Consider the following 15,100-nt stretch of genomic DNA (forward strand, 5'->3'; position numbering starts at 1 on the left):
TAGGATAAAAATAATATTTTATTAACTTACCAATTTTTTAGTTGCTAAAGATTTTTAAGGATTGCTAAAAAGTCCACCCATTTAAATCATATATACACGCTTTGACAATTTTCACCATAATATTCATGTTCTAAAAAACATTCTGTGTTCATAAGACGACTGGAATCCACACAGAATGTCACATAATATTTTCAAGTATAATCAACCTCGCACTGTCGAGTGTATACCGAATACCGTACCGATTGAGTAGGGCTATCAACTTAGTAAACAAAACTTAATTTTCCTTCGTTAGAAATAAATGACCACAAACTTAAAATAGAGTTACAGGACTTGAAATGCACTCTGTATTATAAACCGAAATGCTAAATGCGAAATTTTATCATTCACATAATCTATTGTATATTCACAGTAACACAATAATTATTAATAACCGTTACATATAATCGTGGAATATAATTTCAACAATTCACATAGGATATTCATTTTACCCTTTTGATAACTAATACTTAGTTAATATTAGTTAATATTTCAGTGAAATTTCAACATTTCACATAGGATATTCATTTAACCCTTTTGATAACTAATACTTAGCTATACCACATTTTCATTGGCTCAAGTATTTGATTGGTCAAACAATTAGCAGTTAACCCGAGCTCCACAAGGGTATAATTAAAAAAAAAGTGAAAACATGAAATGATTTCAATTATTAAAACAGAACTTGAAATAGACCTGTAACCATCCTCAGAAAATTAAAGTACAAAACAATTTTGATTTTCTACCAAAACATATACTGTATTTCTGAATTCACATTTTTATCCTATATCAACACCCAAATATCTGATAAACTCTTGATTGTTACAAAGGCCTTCTAGCTGAAACTTTTTATATTACTTCTATCCCAATCCATTAATAAATTTATTAAAGAATTGTAGACACCACCTAAATTTTGAAAACATTATATTCATTTATCTATTATTCATAGGGTTGTGTGGCAGAGAGGACCTGGAGTCCTAACTCCACCCTGATAGAGACAAAACAATTTTGATTTTCTACCAAAACATATACTGTATTTCTGAATTCACATTTTTATCCTATATCAACACCCAAATATCTGATAAACTCTTGATTGATATCTATTCTATTTATTTGAGGGTTAAGTGTAAGAGAGGGCCGACTGCGCCCTAACTTCGCCCTCCCAGTTATAAAAAAAGGCAGTCATTCTATTCTATTCTATTCTATTATCTTAATCAATTTAAAAAACAATTATCAATCCAAATTTCGTCCAATTGCTGTCAACACAAAAGAAACCATTCATAACACAGTCTCTTATTGAACCCATAGTTACAGATTCTTGCCAGTTCAAACCCAAACATTGTTTATGTTTTAGGAGGGCAGCAGAGTAAAGAAAACCCTCCAACTTTTATCTTGAATCAGTGTCATACACTCAAAAAAATAGTGTGAACAATTGAACATCTTTTAGTTGGACACAAATTATTATTACAAAACATAATTATTGTTCTATTATCTGTGATTGAGCCCTTATTTATGAATTCTAACTCGAGCCAGTTCAAACTCGAACATTGTTTACGTTTTAGGCGGGCAGCAGAGTAAAGGAGGCCCTTCAACTTTTAACTTTAATCAGTGTCCTACACTCAAAAAAATGTAATCAATAAAAAATATTTGAGTTGGATCACAAATTATTATTATTAATAGAGCATCAGTTCTATTAACTGTGGTAGAGCCCTTTTTTATGAATTCTAGCCATTGAACTAAATCTTTTAGTTGGACCACAATTTTTTATTATAAAACATAATTATTGTTCTATTATATGTGATTGAGCCCTTGTCTATGAATTTATGCCAGTTCAAACTGGAACATTGTTTACGTTTGAGGAGGACATCAGAGTAAAGGAAGGAACTTTTAACTTGAATCAGTGTCATACACTCGAAAAATAATGCGATTAATTGAAAATCTTTTAGTTGGACTACAAATTATTTCTCTATTCTGTGATTGAGCCCTTGTTTATCACCTAACATAGTTACAACAATAATAATATTATTGCCAGTTCAAACGCGAACATTGTTTACGTTTGAGGAGGATAGCAGAGTAAGGGAAGCCTTTTAACTTCAATCAATGTCATACCACATAATACAGCTAATATATCACAATACTATAATATATTATAGTAGTTTTCTCTGGTCATACACTCAAAAAATAATATGATCAATTGAAAATCTTTTAGTCAGACCACAAATTATTCTTACAAAGCATAATAATAATTATTTATTAATATACAATAATAATAATATATATTTACAATAATAAATAATATTTATATATTAATAATTTACAATAATAATGATTGTTCTATTATATGTGATTGACTAGCCAGTTCAAACTGGAACATTGTTTACGTTTTAGGAGGACATCAGAGTAAAGGAAGCCCTTTAACTTGTAACGTGAATCAGTGCAGAGTGCACGGGGAGCTGCTGTGATCGACGAAGCGTGGTTCCTGTCCATTGGGTGGCCCTGAGCCCCTGAGTCCTGAGCTGTTGATCTAATCAACTTTCCGCTCCTAAACAACACTAACCTCCCGCTCAATCCGCTATATTCACGCCAATTTCTCGCTGTGCCATTATTTTATTGAATTTTACACTCAACCGAATCGCCATAAAGTACTAGTACTTTTCAAATGAAAGTTTCAATTGAATCCGAAAATCAGTCTTTGAAAGCAGTCTCATCTCTGATGTTTATTATTTATAAACACAGTTTACAACTATTTTTACTATTCTTGACTATTTAATGCAGGTTTATATTTTTTATGAGATTCAAATTTAATTCAAAATTAAATTATTCTCAACGTTTATTGTTTCAATATTCTATCAAAAAAGCAAGAATCAAGTAAAAAACAAAGATTAGTATAGAAGTTATTATAGAAATGAGTAGAGTAGTATTATTGATAGGGGAATGGGAAACAGTGTCTATGAATGAATCCTGTATTATCATCATTGATTTTTGTTTGGTAGTGAGGTGATTTTACTGGTCAAGAAAATTGTTTTTAATATTCACAGCTGGAATGTGGAATCATATTGTACATAATTATGTTGACAAGATACAATTATGATGAATTTTAGCCATCATTTATTCCAGTTTAAACCTATCATTTTGATTTTTTTACAAATAAAAATGAGTTGGTACAATTCAGTTGCAGTTTGATACAATGCTAAACTATTGATTAAAATTAAATTTTACATTGCAATTCAATTCATGCAGTCCAGAAATGTCAGAGTTGGGTTTACAAGAAAAAAATACAGTAGTATTGAAATGAGAAATCAAAAGTACATAGAAACTTTATACTTACTTCACTTCTAGTGCACAATAGATTAAAATGAGATCGACTAAAATTCGGTACTTTTCCAATTGTCATAATTGTTATCCACTAGTTAAATTTAGTAAAATCTAGAAAAGAATTCTCCCCAATTTTATTGCATTCCGGGGTAGAAAATATTTGATTACAGAGATGTTGACATGGAAACGGTCGAGTTACTAAAATATTCTAGTACTGTGTTTGTGAACACAGTACTTGGAACACTGTAAAAATTCAAAGACTTGTTGATTTGAAAGCATAAATAATAGCAATATATACATACGACTCCTTAAATTTTGATTGATTTACTGTGCATTACTCCACGTTAAATACTCGTACATAGATAGCATAATATATTTCAATATTCCATTTCCAATACACTAATTTAGTTACATTTACCCATGATAAGTAGAGCCCAAGGGATATAGAATAATCTATAACCTTTCAGCTTATAACCATGGGTAAAAACAAGTATTCTATACAATATAATATTTCTTTTGGGTCTTGGAGTTTTTAAAATTCCAATATTCATGAAATAATTCTATTTCACATTTATTTTTGTGGGATTTGTTTATGCTAGTTTGAATTGCAATTGCAACAAATAACTCACTCATTTTTGTGGGGATTCATTTAAGTTAGTTTAAATCACAGTTGTAAAGAATTAGCACCCCAATAGAGTCACCCCAATAATTTGTCGAGAAAAATTAAATAGTTCTCAAACACTTTCTGCTAAAAATAACAATGTAACTGTCTGTATCAGTAACTAATCTTCCTACAAAAATGTAAAACCTACTCTAGTACATGGCTTGCCATAGTGGTGTCGAACAATTTCCTAATTAAAAATGCATTATTATCATATTTTAGATCTAATAGATGTTAAAATGCATCCAGCTAGTAGAATAAATTTCTTATATTCATTGAATATTATATAGCCATAGAGAAAAGATGTCTAAGTATCCGTTGTCTCTGATATAGCCTAATGCATTTTCAAAAATAAATTATAATGAATTTTTCATAGTACCTAGCCTATATGAGTTTTTAGAAGATGAATCATTGGGTTCAATTGATTTTGTTAAATATTACTAATAAACTTTTACTAAAACTGTAACTGAATTACCTGTCGTTTGAGGGCGCCGAACTCGGAAAGCCCGTTGGTGTTGGCCTCCGAGACACTGCTGTGTCGTCGCTGCATTTCTGAATCTTCGGCTGGCATTTTGGCATCACTTCGTCATCCCCATTCCCTGCAAAGCAAAGCAAAACACAACATTCATTAGAAAACCAAAGAACACTTGAAAATAGTATAAGTCGATTTGCAGAAATATTAGGAAACATGAAAACGTTTCATTTGATGATACTGTAACTTGCAACATTAGTAAAAATAGTCCCGAAATTCTGGACGAACACTCAGATAGATTTTGAAATTTGAGGATGACTCTTCTAAAATTGTCACATTTTCTCTTCTAAAACTCATATTTTCACTACAGTATTTCACAAAAATCAGCGTTGTACATTGGAGGAAAATACCATTTCATTGGAAACATACCCCCATCATAATATATTATCTATCATCAATCAAATTTCGGGGAATAAATATTTTTGGGTTGATCATATTGATTCTATTTCAATAATTGACTCTATTCTATCGAATATCACGAATATCTCTATTTAAGAATATCACCGAATATAATTTATTAACAACATTTTTCATGAAAAATGTTATTTATTCAATTATTTAGTAAACTTTCAGAAAAGTACCACAGGCTCAAGCCCCAAACGGTTCCAATGAATGAATTTATTGAAAAAATAATTTAAACAAAAATAAATTCAAACAATAGTCCAAATGTAGCTAGGTTTTGTGTCACTTTTACATTTTCGAATTACACATTCTAAATTATATGGGATGGATGATTACATTTATGTAAATATTAACAAAAGATTCATAGAAGTTGCAAAACAACATCTTGGAAATACACTTTTCAATATTGTATCCTCAAAGAGGGACTCTGACTAGAATAAGAGCTTAGTTCAAATACACAAGCCAATGTCATAAGAGGGTCACTGTTTGTTGAGCCAACTGTACAAGGCTTCTTCTTGCAGACTTGTCCTACAACTTCGCAGTCAAAGTACATTCCAATTTCAACTACATAGCTGTAATATAATTGAACCAGTTCAATGGTGTGGGTGGACTGAAGAGATGCATTCAGGCCAACAATGAAACTTCGACCTTCCAACAAATTCACAGCAAGACGCGAAAACAATTCTCTTCTGTCTCCTGACCTCTGACCCTCCTCATCTATTACAATCATTTCTCTCGCCTTCTTCTGGCCTGAGCCACGGGGAAGACAGCCAACGGCCGAGAGACACATCTGTGTGTCATGGCGATCAGCCATCCACCCACTATAACTGTATTTCTACTATAAACATACACCCATTGCAATAAACATATCTATATCTCTCCAGAGAGCCGTACACATCTGTGAGCAGTAACACACTATCAACGTCTTGACAGTATTTATTACGAGATTGTGGATTTGAACAGAGAGGAAGACAGAATAAAGTTCAAAATAAGGAGATACAGAGAAAGAAATTGAAAAATATGGTCTGTGGGCGTTCTTATATAGAGTGTCAAGAAATGCGGGGCTGAGATAGAACGAAGAATGAAAACCATATAACTCAAGATTTTGGGTATTACTAAATACCAACTAACGGGTCATGTAATAGGTAATACCGTCTTGATTTATAAAAGGAGCCAGTGAGAACGCCTGTATTGGAATCCATTAAAAAATTAATTACTGGATGTTGTGGTGGTCGTGAATGAATGAATGGTTTGTTGTGATCAGCACCTAGGTCAACTTCAAGTTATGTTGTGCATTAATATAAATACTAATAGTTACGTAGTTTTTAGTCTATTATTAGTAGATTGGTATTTAGAGATAGAATTGGTATTCAACGATTGGATTATTTGTTTGAAATTAATCGTAGATGAGTATTTCGAAATTAGATTAGTATTTAGAAATTGAATTAATTTTTTGGGATCCCCCAGGATTTTATTTGAGCCTCCCCAAAATAAACCTTTTAAGGACGCAGTCTGCGTCCAAACCATCCTCCCTGTGGACAAACGCCGGTTTTAAGGAAGTAATTGATTATTTTGATTATTGGAAGGAAAATAATTGATTGATTGAGTACTTTATTTATGTAGATTACAATGTATACTGGCTTATACACTTATATACAATAGCTTACAATACATCAAAATATTATAGATGAATTTACATAATATAGTCTAAGAAAATAATTATTGAACTGTATATGATATGAATAAAGCAATTTGTAATAACTATAGATAATTATATTGTTATGCATCTACATAAATTGGCGGAGCTTTGGACATATCAATGTCCATTCTTCGTAAAGAATATTCGAAGTATCCTTCCCACTAACTCTCTACCAAAATTGAGGGAGACCTGTACATCACTATTTCATAAAATAATTGTCACGAATCTTATAATAGTACTTGGCAACGAAGAAATGAAACCGTGTATTCATACCTCAACAGTGAATAAGTTGCGTTCCCTTTTTTCATGGCATGGATTGTAGTTTATTTTCCCACTTTTGCACAGTAAATTTAAAGATTCAATAAACAGGAAAGGAGATTTTCAAAGCGGTACCCTGCTGTTTTATGTTTGGAGCAAGGCTGCAGTTGTTATTTGCCTCTGCTTTTCGTATCAACAGATCGCCATTGTTTCGCCTTCAGTTTCGCCTGTTTTCTTTTCCAATCACCATATCCCTTCATTATCTGCCGGATACTGTTCGGTGTTCTCCCAGGTCATTGCCGGTCTGTTTAAAGTCTTACTCATCCTATCTTATTTTCCGTCTTATATTCTCATCCTAAAATTTCTTCTAACGCCCAGCATTATTCTATTTTGGCTCCACTTCCTTCCTTTTTTCACATCTACTAAATTATTTTTCATCATAATTTTTTAATGATATCCCATTTTTTGAATATTGTGAAGGTGATTGACCTGATATTTTCAATTTACAATTTTTACTAAAATGGTTGGCTGCAATATTGCTGTAAACAATTTTGGTATTGACATCAATCAAGTTGTTGGTTGATTTTATGTATGGAAACATCTTCTATGTAGTTACTATAATTTAAAGGAAATGTATGATTTGTATTTTGATAGCGTAATAATTTACGCTATGCAGATGACACACTTCTGATAGCGGGAAGTGAGAATGAGTTGCAGCAATTACTGGAAAATGTGAATAACTACAGCAATAACTATGGGTTGAAGCTGAATCTTAAGAAAACCAAGTGCATGATCGTCTCGAAAAATCAGAGAGTGACAATTAATATTGTAGTGGACAATACACCTATCGAGAGAGTCACAGCATATAAGTATCTTGGAGCATGGATTACGGAAGTGAACGATCAGACCAGGGAGATCAAAGGACGAGTGGAAATAGCACGACAGGTGTTCATAAAAATGAAAAGATTTCTGTGTAGCCGAGATATTAAACTAGAACTTAGAATACGCATGCTGCGTTGTTATGTGTTTTCTACATTGCTGTACGGCATGGAAGCATGAACTTTGAAAAAGAAAAACCTCAAAAACATCGAGGCATTTGAAATGTGGTGCTATAGAAGGATGTGGAGAATACCATGGACAAGAAAAGTGACAAATAGGGATGTAATGTTAATGATGGGGAAGGAATGTGAAGTTGTTGCGACTATAAAGAGAAGAAAATTGCAATATTTGGGCCATGTAATGAGGGGTGAAAAGTATGAGCTGTTGAGACTTATATTGCAAGGAAGGATCATGGGAAAGAGGAGTGTGGGAAGAAGAAGGATATCCTGGCTGCGTAATTTCTTCTTTGTTTACTCTTCTTCAAGCACTCTTTCCAACTATTTTTTTGATATCTTATATTCCTTTGATATACTATAAAGAGAGGAAAAATTTGACTCAATATATTATTCTTCTTACTTTTTTCCAATGATAAAAAAATTATATAACTATGAACTTATTTGAAACGTTTATAAAAATAGTGAACATAATTGGCATAATTGGTCCAACCTATTAATATTGTATTCAACCTGTGAATCTCAAGATTACCCAACATTAGAGCACTCTGAAAAATCGAGTCTTACCGGATTCTCTACTCAATTCCAAGCAACACTTGAACCTCGATGATTTACGATCGAACCATCATGTAAGCCTACATACATGACTGCAGGACCCAATATTACAGGCTTACAAGTTCTATACTAGTTTACAGTCCTTACAGACCCTACATTAGAGAAGATTATGAATTGATCCATGGCTGGAACCATCAACATCAAAAAGACATCGGACATTTCGGTATTTCCTCATTCCGAAATCCACACATTCAACGAGAACGAGTCACGAGTTTTTCGCACGACTACGTACGATCACGTCCCGTGAACCGCTTCCATCGCTCACCATGCATATTTGATGTCTGTTATAATTATATAAATCATCATCATCCCGAACCAAACAGAAGCAAAGTGGTCCGAAATTCAAAGGCCAGAAACTAAAGGTCACCACGTTTAAAACACATTCAATCGTAACATTTTTCCGCTGATAAAAATCAATTCCGAATGCAAATTCCCCGAATTCCAATATTCCATCTATTATGCTAATGCACGGCAAGTGATCAAAGTTTTTCTCACGCTATTAATTCCAGAAGCAGGCCTACAATCTAACAGGGAATATTCACAATTCCTGAATTTATAATGAGTCTCGAAAGTGTATTATAGAGTAGATGTTTAGGAAACATAGTTCAACTCATCCCATCCAAGTAGAAATTTAGAGAAGTAGAAAATAGAAAACTTTGAATTAAGTGATGCGATTATCACTCTTCTACAAGTTCAGAGTTCAAAGGGAGAACATCAAAGTGCAGGTCTGTCCAAACGAAAAGATTTAGAGTGACATCCTTTACATGAAAGTGCAGGTCAGTCCAAACGACAAGATTTAGAGTGACCTCCTCTACATAAATCTTAAAATAAAAATAGAAGACATAGCTGGTTTTGAAACATTTCTAGTCCGTTATTTGAATAGTGTTTTCAAGTATTTTTTCTTTTGATAAATAATTCTTTTCATCCATCTATACATCTTACCATTATAATATAAAAACTAAACATTACTGGTCTGTATGTGGATCGTCATCTATGTTTTATGAGTAAGAACCTGGAAATTATGAAAATTGAATGAAGATGCTGATAGATTTGCATCTTGCATAAGCTAGCAAACTTCATGATAATTAATTTCTCAATTCATTAAGTTTTAAATCTTTACTTTTGAAGAAAGTGCAAGGTGATTAAGCTAGCAAACTTTAAAGATAGTTAATTTCTCAATTTATCAAGTTATGAATCTTCACTTTTGAAGAAATTGCAAGGTGTAGGATACGAATAAAACATATTCTCATTGTATTAATCATTCAATGAATCAGTTTTATCTGTAACATTGTAGATTCCAGTTCGAAACAAAGTTGATAAACATGGCACTGACTGTTAATTATTATTTGTGACTAGAGGTGGACCACATTCTTCAACTCATGACTCATGCGACGTGAGAGGATTGCCAGTTCAGTGGGTGTAATCAATAGTCTGACTGCAAAGAATTCGACTAGAATTTCAGCTGTTTAAGTGTGGCAGCATTATACGAGAGAGAAGGAGATGATAAATAAGAGGACGGGGAATGAATTGGAATAGATTGAGAAAGACAAGTGGAATAATATGAGGAAAGAACTATGAGAATGAAATGGATTTTGTTACACTTCTCAGTATTTATACTTTAGTCATATTTCCTCCTCTCAGTGTGGAATGTGGATGCAGAAAATTGAAACCCAGTATGAACAAAGTGTATTAACTTCAGACTTGGGATGGTCATGCGCAGCAGAGAAGGCATACAGCGGCAGGGATGCAACCACAACGGCAGCTATGTTACCATTGTGTATCGGCCAGCGTTCTCTATTTACTAGTGAGTATTCAAGCGCTCATGTTAAACTTAGGAAGTTTCCTCTCTGCAATCACAGACTCGACTGACTCTATTCGACAAATTGACAACTACGCTTCCACCTATGACTCTATCCATCACTGCAATTGGCTGATCTCCCTCCATTTCTCTGCGCCGCAAATTCCTCCAAGTCTGAAGAAGATTTGCACGGAGTATATTTCATCATGAATGCAAGATATTTGTTTTTGCCAAAATGAGAAGAATAATTAAAAATAATTTCTGGTAAAAAAGGAAGGAATGAGAAAAACATGGAGACGATGAAAAAAACGAGGTTTTTCCATGAATATTCTACAAAGCATAATGAATAAATTCTACAAATGTTTCCTGATAAATATTCAACAAAATAATGATTTTTCTAGTAAAATGAAGATGAAACACAATTTCATGATAGGAATATGCGGGTATAATTTGTATAATATCGGGGGACCGAGCTTTGCTCTGGAGTGTAAAAGCATAAAAAAATTTTAACGAGAGATTGAATTTATAGTTTATATTTATTTATTCATTTTCTCAGTAGTACAATAACGTCGTATTTTTACAGTTATATGACGAGGCACAACAGGCTTATGCCCAAAACTGTCCCTTTTCAAATTTATACTACAGTCCAAATCAAAATCTAGGTTAAGCTACTATCATTCATCAAAATAACTATTATTATTCACACTTCAAAAAACAAACACATCATCAATTACAAATAGATATAGTATGAATTCGATTTACTTTGATTTACTATGTTTGCTACAATATTTGTTAATATACTATGTACTATTCTACACTAACAACATCTAGTTACTATTTTGGACTTTCTGAAGTAAACATATTTTCTAAAAAAAGAGAAATAAACGAAAATAAGTTTCTCTTCCTGAATTTTTCTTCTCGTGAGATCAGCTGGATGATCTCATACACATGCACTCGTTCACTGTCTTCCATTACGGTATCGACAGACGACAAAATTTCAGATGTTTTTCCAAGGACGTATTTAATATCCTTTTAATGTCCTTCAGCGAGTTATCCAAGGGTTGACACCTAGTGCAATCGAATCTTCATATCATAAACCTACTTTGTTCCAAATCTCGTGAGAATCGTTGGACCCGTTAATATATACCCATATAACCAGATAACCACATAACCATATATGAATATAAATATACTGTATATACAGAAATTGCTCGCTTAATATAATAGGATATTGAAAAATGAAGCACGAGAAACCATCTATATCGGGAATCAGTGGATAAATTTGGCGATGATAGTAAACACTGCTCCTATGGATAGAACATAGTGTAAATGAGCTATCGTGTAAGATAATATCAATAGAGGAATTTGCTAGTATTACACCTGTTAATCCTCCTGTTAATGATAAAATATACAAGGACACTCTTCCCATTAATACTAAGTCCCTCCCTTGATCTTATGAATGGGCAGCTGCTAATAAGATAAAGCTATCAAGAATAAAGGAAAACTGAGAAGAAAAATAAATAGAAACAAGGAAGACGTTATACAAGATTAAGGAATAAGAGATGAGTGAACTGTATAACTGAAGTTATAAAAGGGAAGATAATAGGAGAGCAATGAAGAAAGGAATAAATCAAATCAAATCAAGGAAAGAAGAAGACCAAACAAGAACAGAATATAATGTATCGAAAAATGAGAACAAAAATTATGCAGAGGCTGGAGAGAAGTGATACGAGTATCAAGTTCTGACAACATTTTGTTTGGCTGGCAGTAGGTATGCAGTCAGAGGGGTGGATGAGGAAGATAGGAGGAGGAGGAGGGGAATAACTGCAAGCGTTGTGGCCTGGGTCACCAACTCAAACTCTCAAACTGAACCGAACATGAGGTCAAGGAGGTTGGTTGACCTCTAGGTCATGATTCGCCCTTCATGCAGTCACTGGGATTCACTACACACTGTCACCATTGGTTTAATGGCAAGCAATGATGTTATTTATGAGGAATTCTGACAGATCAAAATTAATATCAATATAACAACGTCGCATTCAAATCAATAAAGCCTGGTACATAAATATAATAAGGTATACAAACCATGTCCCTATTACAACAATGTTATTACCCAGGTTCAACGACTGCTACAATTTCGGTATCTATAAAATGCTATACTATGTTATATGGTCTTATAGTTTTATTACCATACAACTACCAGGGTAACACATACCAGGAGACTACTTCTAACAGGAGGTAGGAAGTCAATGTTTTCTGGTATCAATTTTATGGCCAATAAATTGGTCTTTTTATGGCAATCGATATTACATTGATAGTCTACATTGATCGTAGAAGGAGAGATAAGTAAAGATTGAGGAGGGTTGAGGAGGACATGCTTGGAAAATAGAGTAAGGATATGAGGAAGAAGAAGATGATGAGGAGGAAAAGGAAATTAAAAGGAAGAACATATAAAGGGATATTGGTAAGTATATTATAGAGGTAGAAATGTGGTTCATGAAAAAAGGCTTTGAAAAACTCAGAAGAGAAGGAGAAAAGGTAGAGAGGTAAATTACGCAACTATGAAGATTGAAATTAATTTGCTTTTGGATTTAAATGATTTTTTTTTTGAGAAAATATAAGAGGAGCGAGAGAAGAACAGTTGAAGGAGGTGGAGAAGACAAGGTACAAGGTACAGAGAAAGGAGAAGAGTAAACGGCGAAATAAAGAAGTAGAATGAGAAAGGAGAAAGTGTGTGAAGAATGAGAGGAAAAAGAGAGAGGGTGAGGATACAGGAAGAAAAAGAAGGACAGGAAGAAAGAATAAAATAATAAAGGGTTGCAAAAAACAAGAAAGAAGAGACGGTTTTAATGAACGAACAAAAGACGAAGAAGAAAAAGATGACAAAACCTACAATATAGAAGAAGAATGAATGAGAATTAAATTAGTTCAGGAAGAAGACAGAAATCAGGAGAAGAAACATGCTCAAAACAGATAGAGATAAAGATGTGATACGGCAAATACCTCTCGATAAAGTACAACGATTGGAAAAGAGCCAGTTGAAGAGTCAAAGAATAGGAGAATGAATAATGAGAGTGTAAAGAAAGAAGTAAAAGGTAACGGATTATTCAAATTTGGTTCCGATTAGAGTGCATTGCTTGTGAAATAAAACTGAGTTATTGTGTACGATAAAAAGACTGTTAACCGTTGAGAAATACGTTAACTTACAAAGCAGCTCTGATGTAAACTTGAAATATGTTTTCAGATGAGCTCTAAGGCTTCTGCTTATCCTGAAATTATGAGACTCCAACCATTGTAATTACATACATGCCAGAAGCCACTAGATTTTAATGTTTCGGATTTGGAATAAGAATGGGAGGGAGGAACTCGGGATTCCTTGAGATGAGTTAAAGACGTACCAATAACAATAAAAATGTTTGAGAGGTGGTGATATGAGATAAGAATACTAGAAGCATTGTTGTTCTAAAGACAAATGAAATATTGTAAATTATAGGGTTTGAATAAACTACTTTAAGAAAATTAATGTTCTATGATAACCATCATGGTATTCTTCATAGGATGGCCAAATAAAAAGAAAATATAGGGAATATTATAAAATTTGAAATTTCTTCTATGATAACCATAATGGTATTCTTCATAGGATGGTCAACTATAAAGAAAACATAGGGATTATTATAATCTTAAAAAAAAATTGAACATGTCTGATGGTAAGTGGTACAAAAAATCATTCATTGTACGAGAACAAAATAATTATTGTAGTTCAAAATTGTATTGCTTATGAAACTACACTATTAAATGTTGTCTGAAGACGAAACAGAGCACATGATGGCACATCCATGATAAAAACAAACAAACCGTCAATAAAAATAAGGATGATCTTAATAAACATGACCTTTGAGTTCAAACTAAATTGGTAACCTCAATAAATGTCAATTAATGAAATTGTGGAGATGAATTAGATTAGATCTGAGAAAACAAAACATGCCAAGAAAAAGGATAGGAGAGGAAGAAACCCACCATACAGGATTGGAAAATTGGTATAAGATGAAAATTATTCATAAATATCTAGCATCATATAAACTTTGTTCGTTTATATTAAAATTATTAACAATTAAAAATTATTTTATTATTGTTGAGGTTATTGAAATAGTAATTTCAACTGAAGTTAATTTATTTTATTTTATTAATTAGTAGAATAATTTACTGTCTTTTTTCATTCCCAATCATTCTAAGATTGTGTCTTTTTATATAAATGATGAATGAATAAATAAACATCGATAACTACTGTACTCAATTATATCATTGTAAGAAGGTGATTAGATCATACTCCACAATTAGTAAATTCAACAAGATTAAAACAATGAGCTTTTACAATAGTTGGAAAGTACCAATGATAAAATCCTATCATGCTTAGAGAGGTGGAGCCAAAATCAATAACTTACTGGATTGGTCAATTGATAACAAAATGGCCGATGAAACAAAAACAAAATGGCGGATAGTCATTATCCTTAACCGGCCGTTCTCTTTTCTCTCAGAATTTACAGATTTCTCAAGTTTGCTCTACGGTTCTACTATACTAGTTTTCAACAAAAATCAAGAGTTTTCTGATTTGCCAGAGAAAACTTTCAGCATTTTATATCACGAATTGTTTTTTCAAGTCACTCAAGGGAATGTTATACCACGAAAGTCAATTCAAGGACAATAGAAAACACATGCATATGGTAAGAAAAATAAA

General features: G+C 32.8%; 1 protein-coding gene across 8 annotated transcripts in view; it reads right to left on the reverse strand.

Annotated features, from left to right (window-relative positions):
* LOC111054515 (uncharacterized protein DDB_G0284459-like) overlaps positions 1–15,100 on the reverse strand; it is a 316,682-nt gene that overhangs the window by 46,553 nt on the left and 255,029 nt on the right. For 7 of the 8 annotated variants that reach the window (XM_039432095.1, XM_039432094.1, XM_039432092.1 and 4 more), the window contains one exon: positions 4,485–4,608. In XM_039432095.1, coding sequence (XP_039288029.1) covers positions 4,485–4,580 — 96 coding nt within the window. In that variant the 5' untranslated portion in view covers positions 4,581–4,608. Of the gene's footprint in view, positions 1–3,361; positions 3,689–4,484; positions 4,609–15,100 lie in introns of those variants that run through there. The other variant, XM_039432091.1, reaches the window with a different exon arrangement.

This window comes from Nilaparvata lugens, chromosome 7 (genome assembly GCF_014356525.2).
Source record: "Nilaparvata lugens isolate BPH chromosome 7, ASM1435652v1, whole genome shotgun sequence".
NCBI classification, from domain to species: Eukaryota; Metazoa; Arthropoda; class Insecta; order Hemiptera; family Delphacidae; genus Nilaparvata; species Nilaparvata lugens.